The sequence below is a fragment of the Equus quagga genome, chromosome 18, assembly GCF_021613505.1.
Source record: "Equus quagga isolate Etosha38 chromosome 18, UCLA_HA_Equagga_1.0, whole genome shotgun sequence".
Taxonomy (NCBI): domain Eukaryota; kingdom Metazoa; phylum Chordata; class Mammalia; order Perissodactyla; family Equidae; genus Equus; species Equus quagga.
The window spans coordinates 13,004,809-13,020,672 of record NC_060284.1 but is presented as its reverse complement, the minus strand read 5'-3'; the positions used below and the strand labels follow the sequence as shown (position 1 = coordinate 13,020,672).

General features: G+C 33.5%; 1 protein-coding gene across 1 annotated transcript in view; it reads right to left on the bottom strand.

The window, feature by feature from the left end:
- Window positions 1–15,864, bottom strand: part of MSH4 (mutS homolog 4) — an 82,655-nt gene that overhangs the window by 13,688 nt on the left and 53,103 nt on the right. The window contains exons 10-17 of the mRNA XM_046645116.1: window positions 13,953–14,017; window positions 12,667–12,836; window positions 10,135–10,271; window positions 9,042–9,145; window positions 7,838–7,962; window positions 5,749–5,949; window positions 4,057–4,175; window positions 2,326–2,454 (exon numbers count right to left, since the gene is read on the bottom strand). Of these exons, the coding sequence (XP_046501072.1) occupies window positions 2,326–2,454; window positions 4,057–4,175; window positions 5,749–5,949; window positions 7,838–7,962; window positions 9,042–9,145; window positions 10,135–10,271; window positions 12,667–12,836; window positions 13,953–14,017 (1,050 nt within the window). The remainder of the gene's footprint in view (window positions 1–2,325; window positions 2,455–4,056; window positions 4,176–5,748; window positions 5,950–7,837; window positions 7,963–9,041; window positions 9,146–10,134; window positions 10,272–12,666; window positions 12,837–13,952; window positions 14,018–15,864) is intronic.

Below are 15,864 nucleotides of genomic sequence, written 5' to 3'. Positions count from 1 at the left end.
AACTCACGTAGTTCTTTTGAAGCATACTGTACCTCCTCATGGGCCACACTTTGTACCTCACCTTTAAAGGCTTCCTGGGACCTGAGTCTAGATATAGGTGTAGAAGCAAAAAAGAGTGGCAGAGATGGATCCTGAGGAGAATCAGCACTGTAGTACATGGCAACTGTCTCAGGGCAGGCTATTACAGTTTCTTCAGGCAACACAGAGTTCATTCCTTCAGATGGGATGGCGAAGTCACTCCCACTGAGAGCAGAGAGGCCTCTTCCGCTGGCAAAGAAGGCTCACCAGAATCTAGAGGCTCAATGTCCCCAACTTCATCAGAGTCTTCTCACATATCCCCATTCCAATTTTCAGAACTCCATTCCTTCTCAAACCAGTGCTTTCACTTTAATAATAGAGTTGCTACTATATGGCTGGGAGTTCAACTTGCATTGTAATTCAGCCAGTCACAGGATGAGATTCTGGGTTTAATTTTCAGTAATCTCAGGTCTATGGCTACAAAAGATAAGAGTCTCCTTCAGGGCACACATCAAAGCTTTCAGGTAATTTATGCAGCGATTCGAATTCCAGAACTCATCCTTTTTCCCCACTTTTTGTCCAGTGACATTAGGAGCAACTAGCCCATCTCATTATATTCATTAGGTTGCCAAAAATATTTGAAAACATCATACACATAGTCATCCAGCTCTGTGCTGCTTATAAGTGGATAATTAAGAGTATCCAATGGTGAACGGTGATTTGTGTATTTCCATTGCCAGATCACACTATGGACTACCAGTGCTTTCTTTACTACTGGAAATAGAATCATTAGTATCTTTCAATCTAATTAGATTAGAGAGTCAATTCCAGAAACCCTAGAACAAATTTGACAATTTATCTTTAAAATTCTGTTCCTCTAGAACAACTCTTGATACAAAAATCTGATTTAGGGTTCTCTAAAGAAAAACAATTAATAGGATATGTGTATGTGTGTGTGGGGGTGTGTGTGTGTGTGTGTGTGTGTGTGTGTAGAGATTTAATATAAGGAATTGGCTCATGTGGTTATGGAGACTGACGAGTCCCCAAATCTGCAATCAGCAAGCTGGAGACCCAAGACAGCTGATGGTGTAGTTCCAGTCTAAGTCCAAAGGCCCGGGAACCAGGAGAGCCGATGGTGTAGTTCCAGTCCAAATGTTGGCAGCCTCAAGGCCCAGAAAGAGCTGATGTTTCAGTTTGAGTTCAAAGGCAGGAAAGAACTGATGTCCCAGATTGAAGGCAATCAGGCAGGAGGAGTCTCCTCTTACTCCCAGCAGGGTCAGCCTTTTAGTTTTACTCAGGACTTCAACTCGGCCCCACTCAAAACTGACTGGATGGGGCCCACCCACATTAGGGAGAGCAGTCTGCTTTACTCATTCTAACAATTCAAATACCAATCTCATCCAGAAACACCCTCACAGATAGACCCAGAATAATGTTTGACTAGATCTCTGGGTACTCCATAGCACAATCAAGTTGACATGTAAAATTAATCATCATAGACACTAATTAGCTTTTAAGCCTAACAAGTAATACATGCATCTTATTTATATGAGAAACTCTGCTCAACTGACATAGATTCAGAATTACAAAGACTAATGTTATCTATTAACATTACTTTTGATTTATCACATACTTTTCTTTAAGTATAAAATAAGATTTTTCTCATTCTATATAGTAAATCATTATGGACTCTCATTTAAGGTAAAGAACCTCATTTTAGGGATGTCTTAAGGTAATTTAAATATGAAAAATATTTTTATTTAAGTTTTTTCATATCTGTTCCTATACTTTCAGTGATCATCTAAAAAGATATTTTACAAATTAGCTTAATAATAGAGCAAAAATCATAGTTTGTTTTACATAGTTGATTGTGAAAAAATGTTTTCTTTAAAAGAATGAAATCTTAGGCAAGTAAAATAAATAATTCCATAAAGTGATCTCAGATGCCCAGTTCTACTTCATGTTGTGACAGCTCAGTCAATGTCATGACATGTGGAGACAATTATTGAAATGCTTTCATGTTTTGCTATTTAATTTGATCAAATCAAAGCCAAGTGACTAGTTTTGACTTTACGTGTATTTCTTGATTTCCTCCTTTCCTTGTCTACATCATGACTATCATACTAACTGCTCCTGCTTCTATCAGAAATGAAGTAACAAAAATATAAATGCTATGGTATGTTTTTATTACCTAAAATTGTTTAAAGAGATATTTGTAGGTGCCTGTAAAATCCAATCATGATAAATATATAAAGCATACATCAAAAAAAGACTCAAAATTAGTATACTTAAAATAGAGAAGAATACCTTTAAGCTCAGCAGATGTTCACAAACAGCATAACAAATACCAATACCTTCTTCTGTATTAGTACCTCTGCCAAGTTCATCAATTAATATGAGTGATTTGTCATTAGCATTATGTAGAATATAAGCTATCTGAAAAATATAATTTTAATATTATTCATTGTAACCAAACAGCTGTCACTATCATACAGAAAAATGAGGAGAAATCCAGTCTCTTTATTAGTTCATCTGAAATATATTTTTATAGAGAAATCCTGCTGAGCAGAAACTAACACATTGCTTTTCTTTCTAAAAATCTCATGACTAATGATTCCAATAGAACAGCTGATATGTATATAAATAGACATATGCATTTGTGTATGAGATAGAGTAAACAACCATTATCTAAAATATTAATGTTTTAGATACAGTGAAATGAAACAAAGCAATGAATTAAATGTTTAAATAAAGCACAAAGATAGTCATTTTCTTTGCCATAAATGACTAATCAATTGTTGACATAAAATACTCAAGGCTATCTCTCAAATTTATTTTAACATCTCCACATCCAGTAAAAATGGAAAGAAAAATTAGGAAAAAGCATCCAAATCCATTGATTCCTGGTTAAACACATAAATTTAAATCCATGCCCAACAAAGACAAGACTTTAATTGACAGAAATGCTCCTTCTCCAGTGAAGATTATTAACTTAACAGAATTCCAGGGGCCGGCCCAGTGACATAGGGGTTTAGTTTGAGCACTCCACCTCGGTGGCCTGGGGTTCACAGGTCCAGATCCCAGGCACAGACCTATGCGCTGCTCATCAAGCCACCTTGTGGTGGTGTCCCATATACAAAATAGAGGAAGATTAGCACAGATGTTAGCTCAGGGCCAATCTTCCCCAGCAAAAACAGGAGGATTGGCAACAGACAATAGCTCAGGGCCAATCTTCCTCACCAAAAAAAAAGAAGAAAAAAATAGAGTTCCGCCCTTATTATGTCATGACACAATAGTAACCTTCAAGGCTATTTTACCTTACTATGGGACTAAGCTTCTTGAGAGCCAGTACCATTTAAAAGTACACCTCAAGCATGTAGTATATTGCTACATTCTCCCATAGATATGCAATACATACTAAATAATTATATAAATGTCATATGCTGTGGGCAAATAATTTTATTCCCCCTCCATCTACAGAAAATTAGCAACTGTATAGTGATCCAATAATTCCTACCTACTAAAAATAGCCCAAGAGCTATACTAAATTCCTTTAGCCCTTCGACCCTACTTGATGTTTGCTCAGATCAGAAACAGGTGATGATACATACTTTGATACAGGAAGTGAAAATTCTATAAGAGCACAGAAGAGGATGATTTTTTAAAGTCTTCTAACACAGTGATCTTTTATCTTAAAATCAAGCCTAACAGGAACAATAGATACTATGCAAAATGGTCCTGAACAGGTCATCGTTTTCTGAAAAGTCTTTTATATGTTTCATATAAAAACATGAAAGCATGTTTTTATCATTCAATAACACCAGCTTTTTCTTTAAAACTGCAATTTTCAATAAAACATTCACTCCATTTCCACATATGACAGAAATTAGGAAGCTGTCTTTGACTGCCCTCTGGCTCTTGTAGAGGAATATAAGCACATCTACATGTTTCAGAATAAGAATACTTTTTTACATGATAATTGACTATTGGTGGAAGAATTTAATATGTTTTTAATGTAAGAAAGTTTAGTTTGGGTACCTCTTTCATTTCCTTCATAAATGTTGATGAATTTGTTTCTATATCATCATCAGTGCTGATTCTTGTAAAAATCTGTTCAGCAATTCTAAAGGAAGAATATTCTGCTGGAACATACGATCCTATAAAATATAAAGTCAAAGTAACCTGAAATGCTTTTATAAAATATAAGTACTAACGTTTTTGTACTTTCCATCAACTCAGATTATTTACTAGCCTATCTAAGGATGATGTGCTAGAAAGATCACTGGATATGGAGTTAGAAGACATGGCCCCAGCTCTATCACTTGCTGTATAACTTTGGACAGCACTTAAACTCTCCCAGTCTCATCTTTCTCATATCTAAAATGGAAACACTTGCTCTACCTATTGTAAAAAGTTATTTGGGAATTCAAATCAGATAGTATATATTCAAATACATTAGAAAGATATGTTATAAACTTGATAAAAACTTTAAATAATATAGTTAGATGACAAAGAACATTCAAAATATGAAAATCTGAAAAAAATGCTTATGAACATAACATCTGAGCTTATGAAGCTCAAGTTGATAAAATCATTATAGAAGATATATTAGGCAATATCTATTAATAGAAATGTACAAAAATACCCACAATCAGAATGAAAGCAAAACATTTAATTAAAAAAAGGTGAATTTTCATCCACAAGATTATTTCTGCCCGAGAAGTTATCAGGCTAACTAATCTAAAATATTCATCTTTTGAAAACAAATCAATCTGATTAATGTACCTACTGCTATACAGAACAGGACATAAAAGGCATTCTAAAATCAAAGAAAATAAAAATCTACAAATAGTTGAATAGGGAAAGTTTCAAGTATACTGAACTCTGTATAGACAAAATGGTGAAATAATGGGAGCAATGAAACAATTTCAGACTATTCCAGGATTTAAAACAAAGGTAAAGATGAAGAATAGGATGCACCTCTGAGGAACAAGGACTAGCAGGAAAAGAAAGCAAAAGTCAGGATGACACTAATAAAAATAAAATTAATAATAATAACAATAGTTATTGTAACGATCTCCCCAGTTAAGAACTACTGCACTAGGATCAACCATCTCACCTCTGATTCACATAGTCCTCAGGGAAACCCAGTTTTCAGAGATAAGAGGCAAGTTGTGTCTCTACACCAAGAAATATGTGACACTGTTGGGCCAGTGACAGGCATTTATATGTGTGTGTCTGCAAACATGTGTGTATAATATATCCATTGCTGTTGCCAAGGTATTGGTACCCCTTAAATTAAGTAAGGGAAATGTTTCTCTGCCCAATGTCATAGTTTTGGAAAAATCTTACATAGGTTATAAAAGGCAGCAGCTTATCCTACTTATTTCACTTTTTCTCACAATGAAGTTTGGTTTCGAATCTGAGAGAATTATACGATTCAGTTTAGGAATAATTGATACAACATTAATAGTTATAGTAAGAATGTTTCTACTTCTGTTATATCCCACAAATTTTTTACTACAATGCAATGCAAATTGGATGGAACTTAATAAATACCAAATAGTAAAAGTTATGGTCTACATACTAGACACTACTACACTTTTTAGGTAAGAAAATCTACTCCAACTGCTTCTTGGGTTAATTAAGCAACTAGATCTAAAATATCAGGCACAAAACATTTTAAATGGGGAGCAGAATTGGTAACTATAAAGTAAAGCTATAACTTACCAATCTGGGCCATAATCTGACAAAGAGCAATCTGTTTTAAGTATGTGGATTTCCCACTCATATTTGGTCCAGTTATGATCAAAAAATTACTCCCTTCTGTAATATAAGTATTGTTGGCAACAGGTTTTTCCACAGATATTTTTTCAAGAATAGGATGCCATCCCTGTTTGATTGCTAAAGTATCAGTAAATTCTGGCCGAACTAAAAAAAATAGAATGGTTTTGAAAAATTAATATATTTATATTTAAAATTCTTGGGGTGTGCACATATTGTGTATACCTTAATGATCTCATGAGGGTCAATTTGGAACAATAACAGTAAGGTATTATTTTATCCCAAATCCTCTAAATTATCATTGACGCACTCTAATCACCATCACAACTTTTATTCACTTGCAGAGAAATCTAGGGTTTAGTTCTCTATGATTCTCTTGGGCTCCAAAACAGTTCATAACATTTTCAGATATGTATAGATTAGAAAAAATCAAATAGCCATTAATAATACTTTTAAAATAATTAATTACCAGTACTCCAAAATTGCATGCTGACTTAATCCCCACGTTAAGGATTATTTCAAATTTGGCATACTTAGCTTTTCAAATGAGGTATGACTATACAGTAAAACCAAATAAAAAAATAACTTTATGTCCAAAATTTCACAGAAACTTTGTCTAAAAAAAAACTAGAGGATAGAAAAACCAGACACAAAAGATAATGTTAATTTATAGAAATAAAGAATGATCAGGTCTCTATGGATACTTCCTGAGGTGAAGGGAGGAGTAAAAAGGTGGGAGGACCAGCAAAAATTAAAATGCTACATGCCTCTAGATGAAACACATGGGTAACTTGAAAGCATTCATTATAAAATGTTGATTAGAAGAAAAATTTTAAACTATTTTAAAATCATTTTTAACAGCAAAAATTCATTATTTATAGGTTTAGAGTTTCAGGATGGCCCCTCTCAAATTAAATTGGAGCAACATCAAACTTTTAATAGTTGTAACTACTGCTGGAGCTGGCCTGGTGGCATAGTGGTTAAGTTCATGTGCTCCACTTTAGGGGTTGGCATTTGCAGGTTCGGATCCCAGGCATGGACCTACACACTGCTCATCAAGCCATGCTGTGGCAGCATCCCACATACAAAATAGAGGAAGACTGGCATAGATGTCAGTTCAGGGACAATCTTCTTCACCCACGCAAAAAAAAAACTAATAAAAAACCAAACTACTATTAAAATAATTGATCCCTAAAATAAGGTTCTGACCCCAAAGGAGATATAAAAGATTGAAAAGCTTTGGTCTATAAAATACCAATTGAAAAAGTTAAAATTTCCATACTAAATATGGAAATATGAAAAAAAATCTTTGTAAGATAGTTATTTCTCATTATAAAAATAAATGAACATAATATTTGGAAACATTACAGCTGATTTTAACTAGAAATTTTAATGTTATTAATCCCACAATTATTCAACCTTAATTATTCACATACTAGTTCTGTAAATTTGCATACTGGAGTATGGTTATTGCTGACAAGTTGGATAAGAAATTTCAAGGGGCTAACTTGAAGTATTCATTTAACATTAGAAAATTACTTAACATTTATAATCAAGGCCTGTGTACAGACTTGGGATATGAAAATAAATGATATAATTCCTGATCTTGGGATGCTCACATCTAAGGAGCTAGTTTAGAAAATGCTCACTTTAGAGGCTCATTTCTCTTGTATCTATTAGTATTAGTATCATACTGCTTCTAATGAGTTTTCACATTTGAACTTTATAAATTTGGATCATTGTCATTTTCACCAAGGAGACAGCTCTGCAGTCTTTCTTATTTGGGGAACCTTTAAACTTTCTTGCAGTTTTTCCTTCTGATTTGTCAATTTCTCAGTACATAATTTTTTTACTTTTAAAAGAAAATTTTAAAGGTAATTTTACTTTCTCTATTTTGAGTCTTAGTCCAGGACCAAAGGCAAGAAACTATATTTCACATAAAAAATGTAAAATATTCATAATTGTTATATAAAATTGCTTGAATGGACTAAAAATTTCAGTATGCAACATATTTATTCCAAAGAAAGCAACTTACCATAGTCAGAAAGAGTGCAGGCATGAGCAAATGACAGTAGCATATCCAGCATCGACACAGTGTCAGATAGTTTATATAAGCAATGAATATGTTCATAAATCTCACTGAGCAGTTTGCACACTATCCTGAAAGTACATGTTTAGTATGACAAGTAATGATTTTTAAAGAGAAACATAGAGTGCAATTGTAAAACAATATTAAATTCAGTGCCTGAGCTAAAATAACACTCAAAGTTGAGTTGTACACTACAGATAAAGTCCATCGTTCTATTGTCTCATTTTAGAGATGAAATTGAAGTTCACACTCAAGGTCACAGCTACTTATTAGCAAATAATCTATCTTCTGGTGTGTTAACACCATGTTTATGAAATGACTGCTTTGATTAAATATTAATAAAATAAATTTTTTTATAAAATATTTTTATATGGGTCAAATCAAGCCTTCACTACACTTCAGCAGATCCCAGCTGCTAATAATTTTGTCTTTTAGCAGATGTTAAGTTCAACACAAAAGCTATTATTATTTTTCCCTCACTCATTCTCTCTCTCTCACAAACACACATATATCCTAACAACATAATTATTTAAGCTTTTATGTGGTAGAGTTATCATATTGTGACATAATATAAAAGCTTTTCCTTTACAAGGATAAATATGTTCCCAAAACTTACGGTATCTTCTAATCTTTGTGGTCCATACCCTGAAATTGCTTTGAAAGCCCAACATTTCTCTTTATCATCTCAGCTCACCAACTCTGAGTGTTCTATTTCTTATTTCTAGCTGAACTGCTGCTGTTTCATGAACAGCAAAAGACTGGGCACTATTGTGATGTCGCTATGTAAGTATTAAGGCATGAGAAGTTGAGGTTACATACCATAGAAAAAGAATAAACGGAATGAAGCCCAAGATAAGCCCATGATGTACCAAGTTCTACATCATGGTGGAATGCATACTATAGAAGTATTAGTTATAATGGGGTTTTTTGCAATTAGATTTGCCCTGAATCTTCTGTGAGGTTCACTGATCCCCATCACAATGACAGACTAAAAGTTTTAACTGTTCTTCCAGGAAATGTTCTTTCATTGCTAACACTCATAATTTTACATTTTTCTGCAATCAGACAAAAAGTCAATTAATGAAATTTATTATTGTGCCTCAAATTAAACCAATTTAATTCAATATTCAAAAATTTCAAATGTTCTTACATGTAAGTCATGTGATAGATTTCTCTCAAAGACTCTTGGCATCTTTCATTCATTTTAATTAAATCTGCTGATGTAAAGCTATAAGAATTTTTCACTTTAGAAATCTGCTGGGAAATTACAAAACAAATGTCAAGATATGTGTACCCTCCTATGAAGTAAAACACACAAATTTTAAAGAATAGAAATATAGGTATTTAGGTTAATCACTTTAATTTCTGAAATACAGTATCACAAAGTCCTGAATAATGTTAGTGAAAGAGAAAAGGAAGATCACTTCTAAGGTTAAAGCAGAATTTTTTTACCCTGGTTCATCTGACATGACTATTTTTACAGGTCTTAAAATGGCCATATAGAAATGTTAAAACACAATATCTTATTACCAAGTAATATGCATGATAAATATCACTAATCCTCACTCCACCTCTGACCCTTGTCTTAACCCTTACCCCATATCTGAACCTCACTCAATCTAACCCCATTACTAAGTCTCCACCCATTTTTTACTTCATCCATCCTTCATTACTTGGTATACAGTATAGGTTTTAAAACTCTGAAAGTTAAATGGCATGTTTTTATCAAAAAGTACCACCTTGGAGCAGAAAAAGCAAAGATTAGGATGGGTTAGACTTTCCCAAACTGGTATATTGTGGAGGAGTTAATATGTACATAGGAAAAAATATTTCCCTGGTCCAACTGTTTGGCAATATTGGATTACAATGGTTAAGCGGATTTTTTTACTTCAGGACTTTTAAACCTTTAATAGGCAAATGTGTATTGAGAAGTACCTAACACAGGAGATGGCGCAGTATTTTCCAAATTTCTTTCATCTTTTAGACTTTATTTTCCTTTTTTACACATACCGAGCTTCCAGAACTGTGGGAAGCACTGTGCTTAATATTTCAAAAAAAAAAAAAAAAGCTTCTAAATCACTCAGATTAGTATAGCTGTTAGGTGGGTGGTTAGGTGGAGAAGCAATACATATACAGAACATTCAGAAATTTGGCATGTAAAACTCAAGGAGTGCCTGAAGAATGTAAATGTAATTCTGCAAAATCAGAAACAATAATTTCCTAACCAAAACTCTAGAATGAACCTTAATAAACTCTGAAGGAAGCTGATCATCAGGTAGGGCTGTACAATCTGTAGTCATCTGGATGAAAAATCCTCGAGCAGAGCTAAAACTTGTTCTTAAAGGAAGACTATATTTTTCTGCAAGCTGCGATATCATTCCTAATGACCAGAAATAAGAAAAACAAAAAGAAAACAAAAAAATTTCAATGAGAAAATCATGCTTTCTATTTTAAAAAATCACAAGATTTTTTTCTTGTTATTTTACATATAAATAGGAAGGTCTTGTTACTCTTTTAATCTCCACAGATTTAATTTTTCTCTTTTTTGTTAGTTTTTTGGTGAGCAAGAATGGTCCTGAGCTAACATCTGTTGCCCATCTTCCTCTTTTTGCTTGAGGAAGAGTGTCCCTGAGCTAACATCCAGGCCAATCTTCCTCTACTTTGTATCTGGAATGCCACCACAGCACAGCTTGACGAGCCATGTGTACGTCCACACTCAGGATCTGAACCTGCAAACCCCACGCCACCAAAGCAGAGCATACAAGCTTAACCATTACGACACTGGAGTGGCCCCTCTAAAGATTTTTAATGTCTAAAATATACGGTTAAGTATTCTTTTAAGAAAAAAAGATTGTAGTAGAAAGGTAGTCATTCTGATAGGTATTTTGAAAATAAAAGAAACTGTAAAAATTAAAATTAAAAAATAAAGCCGAGGGACCAGTGCCATGGCCTAGTGGTTAAGTTTGGCGTGCTCCACTTCAGTGGCCTCAGTTCACAGGTTTGGATCCTGGGCACGGACATACACCATTCGTCAGCCATGCTGTGGCAGTGACCCACATATAAAATAGAGGAAGACAGGCACAGATGTTAGCTCAGGGCTAACCTTCCTCAGCAAAACATAATAATAAAAGTAAAAAATAAATAAATAAATGAAGCCCATACTATTTTATACTCTCTGTATTAGGAATATCAGTTTGTTATTCATTCTACTTTTTTGAAAAGGAAGAAACAGATGATTCTTCGAAAAAGAATCATCACAGAAATTATTGTAATCATTAATTCAGAATAAGAAATTCCCTCTACAAAACACATTTTAAAAATAAAATATTCAAAAAAGGAAATATATGACTCATTAGATAAAATTCCTGGAAAATCCAAATCTATCAACCTCAAATTGACCACAGAGTTCTCAATTTATATTTTTTACTTGATGAGCATTAACACACTAAACAAATCTCAATTAGCACCAACGGCTACATTTTCCTTCATCATGGCCACATATATCTACTCAATTACCAACTCTTACCAATTCTTCCTCCAACTTTTGCATTTCTCTTTTCTCATATACACTGCTATCACCCTAAATAACACTGTTAACTTGTAATAGTTTAAAATGGTCTCCCTGTCTCCATTGTTCCACTCAAATTAATTCAACATATCTTCTTGATCAGTTTCACTACAGACAGCAAAAACATCTCAATGCCTCTTCATTCTCCTTGGGAAAAACCCAAACTCCTGGCCTTCAAAGACTAAATTCTGGATCCCAGTCTACATCTTTGATCTTATCTCTTACAAGTTCTGCAAGGGAAAACCTCTGTTCTATCCTAGCAAATTTTCTCACTCATGCTTTGAGGTTTCTTTGTGCCTTTGTGCTGAGGTTTATACCACTGCCAATGGGTGGAATTCCTTTCTAGGCTATTTTATCTACTAAAAACACTCCCATCCTCTCTGCCTCCACACCCAGTCCCTCCTGACCCCTCCAGCCTGCAACAGTTTTCTTCATATCTTATGTCCATATGAAATTATGTGATATATGTGATTGATATATATCAACATTGATATACATACACATGTGTGTGTGTCTTTGTGTCTTGTCTGTCTCCCCTACTATAACATAAGCTCCACGAGGACAGGGACTTTGTCTTAATCACTATGTATTTTCAGTACCTAGAACAGTGTCCACATTTACTAGGAGCTCAATATTTGTTAAATGAATTACTGTACTGGCTCAAACGCCACCTCTACTAGACAAAAATGATCCCTCTCCCTCCAGTGAAACTCTTTAGTACTGATAGCCTGCATTTTTCATGTAATTTATACACAATGTTATATGAACGTAACTATATTTAAGTTTGGAAAAAAGAACAGACATATTATAACACTCTGAGATCTTTATTTTTTTTTAAGTTTCTTTAAATGATAATATATGTTAACTTTATCTCGTTGTTTTTTCTTTTTGGTGAGGAAGATTGTCCCTGAGCTAACATCTGTGCCAATCCACCTCTACTTTGTATGTGGGATGCCACCACAACATGGCTTGATGAGCAGTGTGGAGGTCTGCACCCGGGATTGGAACCCACGAACCCCAGGCCACCAAAGTGGAGTGCATGAACTTAACCACTATGCCACCAGGCCAGTCCAACTTTATCTGTTTTGCTAACAACAAAATAAATTTAAAATACACATGGCTAGTTATCACCAGCAAAAAAGCACAGAATGTCCTAAAAACGTTTATTTCTAAAAACCAGAAAAATATGTTCAAGTCATTAAATTACCTGCTATGTCATCCACAATCTCTGTATATGTTCTTCTAGCGATGTCAAGAAATTCATTTATGTTAGATCTCACTGCATAGCACTTCTGTGTCCTCATGTTCAAGCATCCTTTCATGTATCTTGCATCATCATTAATTACTGTTTTAATCTTTTCAAGGATAATTCCAAACCTAAAAAAGAAGATTATAGGCAATAAATCAAAGTTATTTTAATTCGTAATTCATCATAGTTATTGATAGGAAATAGCATATTTTCTTGAAATCATTGGTAAAAATTATTTTGAAAATACATAATTAAGCAATGTAAATTTACATAGGTTAGAACTGTGATGATGTCAATCATAAATTATTTTGTCAGCCAGGACTAGTTTCCCAAACCAACATGAGGCCATCAAGAAGAATTTTACAACTGCTAATAAACAGATACCTGAAGTTATACATACTGACTGTGCCTGTGAGTATAAAATATATCCTTGAAGACCTGTTATAAGAATGCTGGCTTCATGCTCATTGACTCAATAAACATTTTCTTATCCCATGTGTCAATCACTGTGTTAGGTGCAAGGATTCAAGGAAGGATTAACACATAGTCCTTGCCCTCAGGTGGGGTAAGGAGACTAAACACAGATGGTGAAACAGTGCAACAAGGACCTCACAATTAGCAGTGATTAGTGCAGTGATCACGAAATCAGAAGTCTGGAAACACCTATTTTTCTATACTTTCGTTTTATTCTGTTCTATATTTTATTTGTAATTAGTCTTTTTTTATTATTAACCTTAATTTGTGGCCTCATACAAGGTGTGAATCTTGAATCAATAAAATAACAGTTCTTAAGTACCACAAGACTTTTTGGCCAAGAACCAAGGTGCCACTGCTAAAAACAAATATTAAAATTAAACTGTATTTAGGTCTTATTCAGTATTCATATATACTATTTTTTGGTTACATTAGGCCCTTCATGATTTAACAAAAGAGAAGAATATATTTTTATATTTGCAAGTCTTTCCATGGAGAATGGCTAAAAAAGAAGTATTAAAATTGCATATGATTTCAATTTTTAATGCTATTTTAATTGTCCATTAACACAAATACTCAATGTGCTGTTACCCTATTTATTGGTATTTATAAGATGAAATGCATAATTATAAGTCTGAAATAGTTTAAAGCTTCTATTAACTAAGGCTCAAGTAATTGTTCTATAGAATACAATTAGAGTGCTTAAAATCAGTTATGCTCAGGAAGAAAGGAATAATCTGATATTTTATTAACAGTTGAGTGACAAAGACCTCTTATCTTCCAAGGAACCGTAGTAAGCTCTTAATAAAGGTGTGTCACAGTTCTTCAGAGCAATCTATTAAAGAATAAAATAAAGATAGTTAAGGATAATAAATTATGACATTATTCAAATATAGCCCTTTACATTTGTTTAATACTTTACAGTTTAGCAAGTGCTTTCTTGCCTCATCTTCTCATTTATATACTCATAAAAAGTATTTTAGGTATTTACGTGAGGACAGATGGTATCTTTCCCATTTTCCCAATAAAGAGCACATGGCTAGTAAGTGGCATCCAGTGCTTTACTATTATGACTTTTATTTTTCTTGTCTCTCAACTAACTGTTAACATTCAACTACTTATTAGAGATAGGTACTTAAATAGCTATCATTGTACATCTAGAGTACTCTACATATCATTCCAAAATTTGGATTAAATATACATTTAAAAAGTGCTTTGTTATTTATAAATAGAGCAATTTCTCCATTCTTACATGGCAAAAGTAGGGATTTTATTTTGCTTAATGGAAACTATGAGTGGTCACTATTTGAATAAACATAAAAGAGGAGGAGAAAACGTAGTTAACCTGATTTTACCTCCTATTTTAGTTTGCTATGAGACAATGGCAATAAGAACACTTTTTGCTTATGAATAGAAAAATATTTACATATTGATAAAAACTAGAAAATTCACAAAAACATAAAAACATTTAAATCACTCATATTTCTACCACCCTTCCAAAGATAAATACTCTAAATATTATGGCATATTTCCTGTCACTTCTTTAAATCAAAGATTTTGTATCATTGTATGCTTTTTCTCCCCTGCTTAATACTATATCATAAGCATTAGAAACTTTTCACAGCAAAAAATAATGCATAATATTCCACTCTGTGGAGGGGGCTGGCCCAGTGGCATAGTGGTTAAGTTTGTACATTCCACTTTGGTGGACCAGGGTTTGAGAGTTGGGATCCCAGGTGCAGACCGACACACTGCTCATCAAGCCATGCTGTGGTAGCACCTCAAATATAAAATAGAGGAATACTGGCATGGATGTTAGCTCAGGGATGATCTTCATCAAGCAAAAAGAGGCAGATTGGCAACAGATGTTAGCTCAGGGCCAATCTTCCTTAAAAAAAAAAAAAAAATCCACCCTAAGGAAAATAGTCTCTTTCTCTAATTATTGGAGTTCTGTGCTACTTATAATTTCTCACTAATATAAATAAAGCTGCAATGACCATCAGTGGGCATAAATTTTGATCAACATTTCTTACTAGTTCTTTCAGACAGATTTCTAGAAGTAGAATGATATAAATTGCAAAACTCTCCTATAAAGTATGTACAATTTGTACTCCTACCAGTTGTCTAAGAGGTTGCCTGTCTCACTGTTCTCTCATTAGCAGTAAGTTGCATCCATTAAGCAAAAAAACTGCTTTTTTAATAGATAAAAACTATGATTTTTAATTTGCATTTCTTTGACTAATGCTGAGGTTGAACATTTTTGTTGGATTTATTAATCACTTTGATTTCTCGTTTTGTGGTCATTTTCCATATTTCCACTGGCATTTCAGTATTTTCTTATGAAATTACACAAGTTTTATGATGACAGAAATTAATATTTGTCTGTCATTTGTTATAAATTTTTCCTTTCTTTGGCTTTTACCTTGCCTTTGACATATCAAAGTTTGATATTTGTGTTTCATCAAATCTATCAATTTAGGGGGAAGGTTTATTATACTTCTTTTATTCTAAAAAAGACAACACTTTTGCCAAATTGCTTTCATTGTATATATTTATTAGAATGAACTCTACAACAAAATTCTTCCACATTTTTCATGTTAAAAAGCAGTTCTTTTGTGTCACTTTAATTTAAAAAATGTTTTGCACAGGAGAGTATTTAAAAATTGAAGAGAAAATCACCCA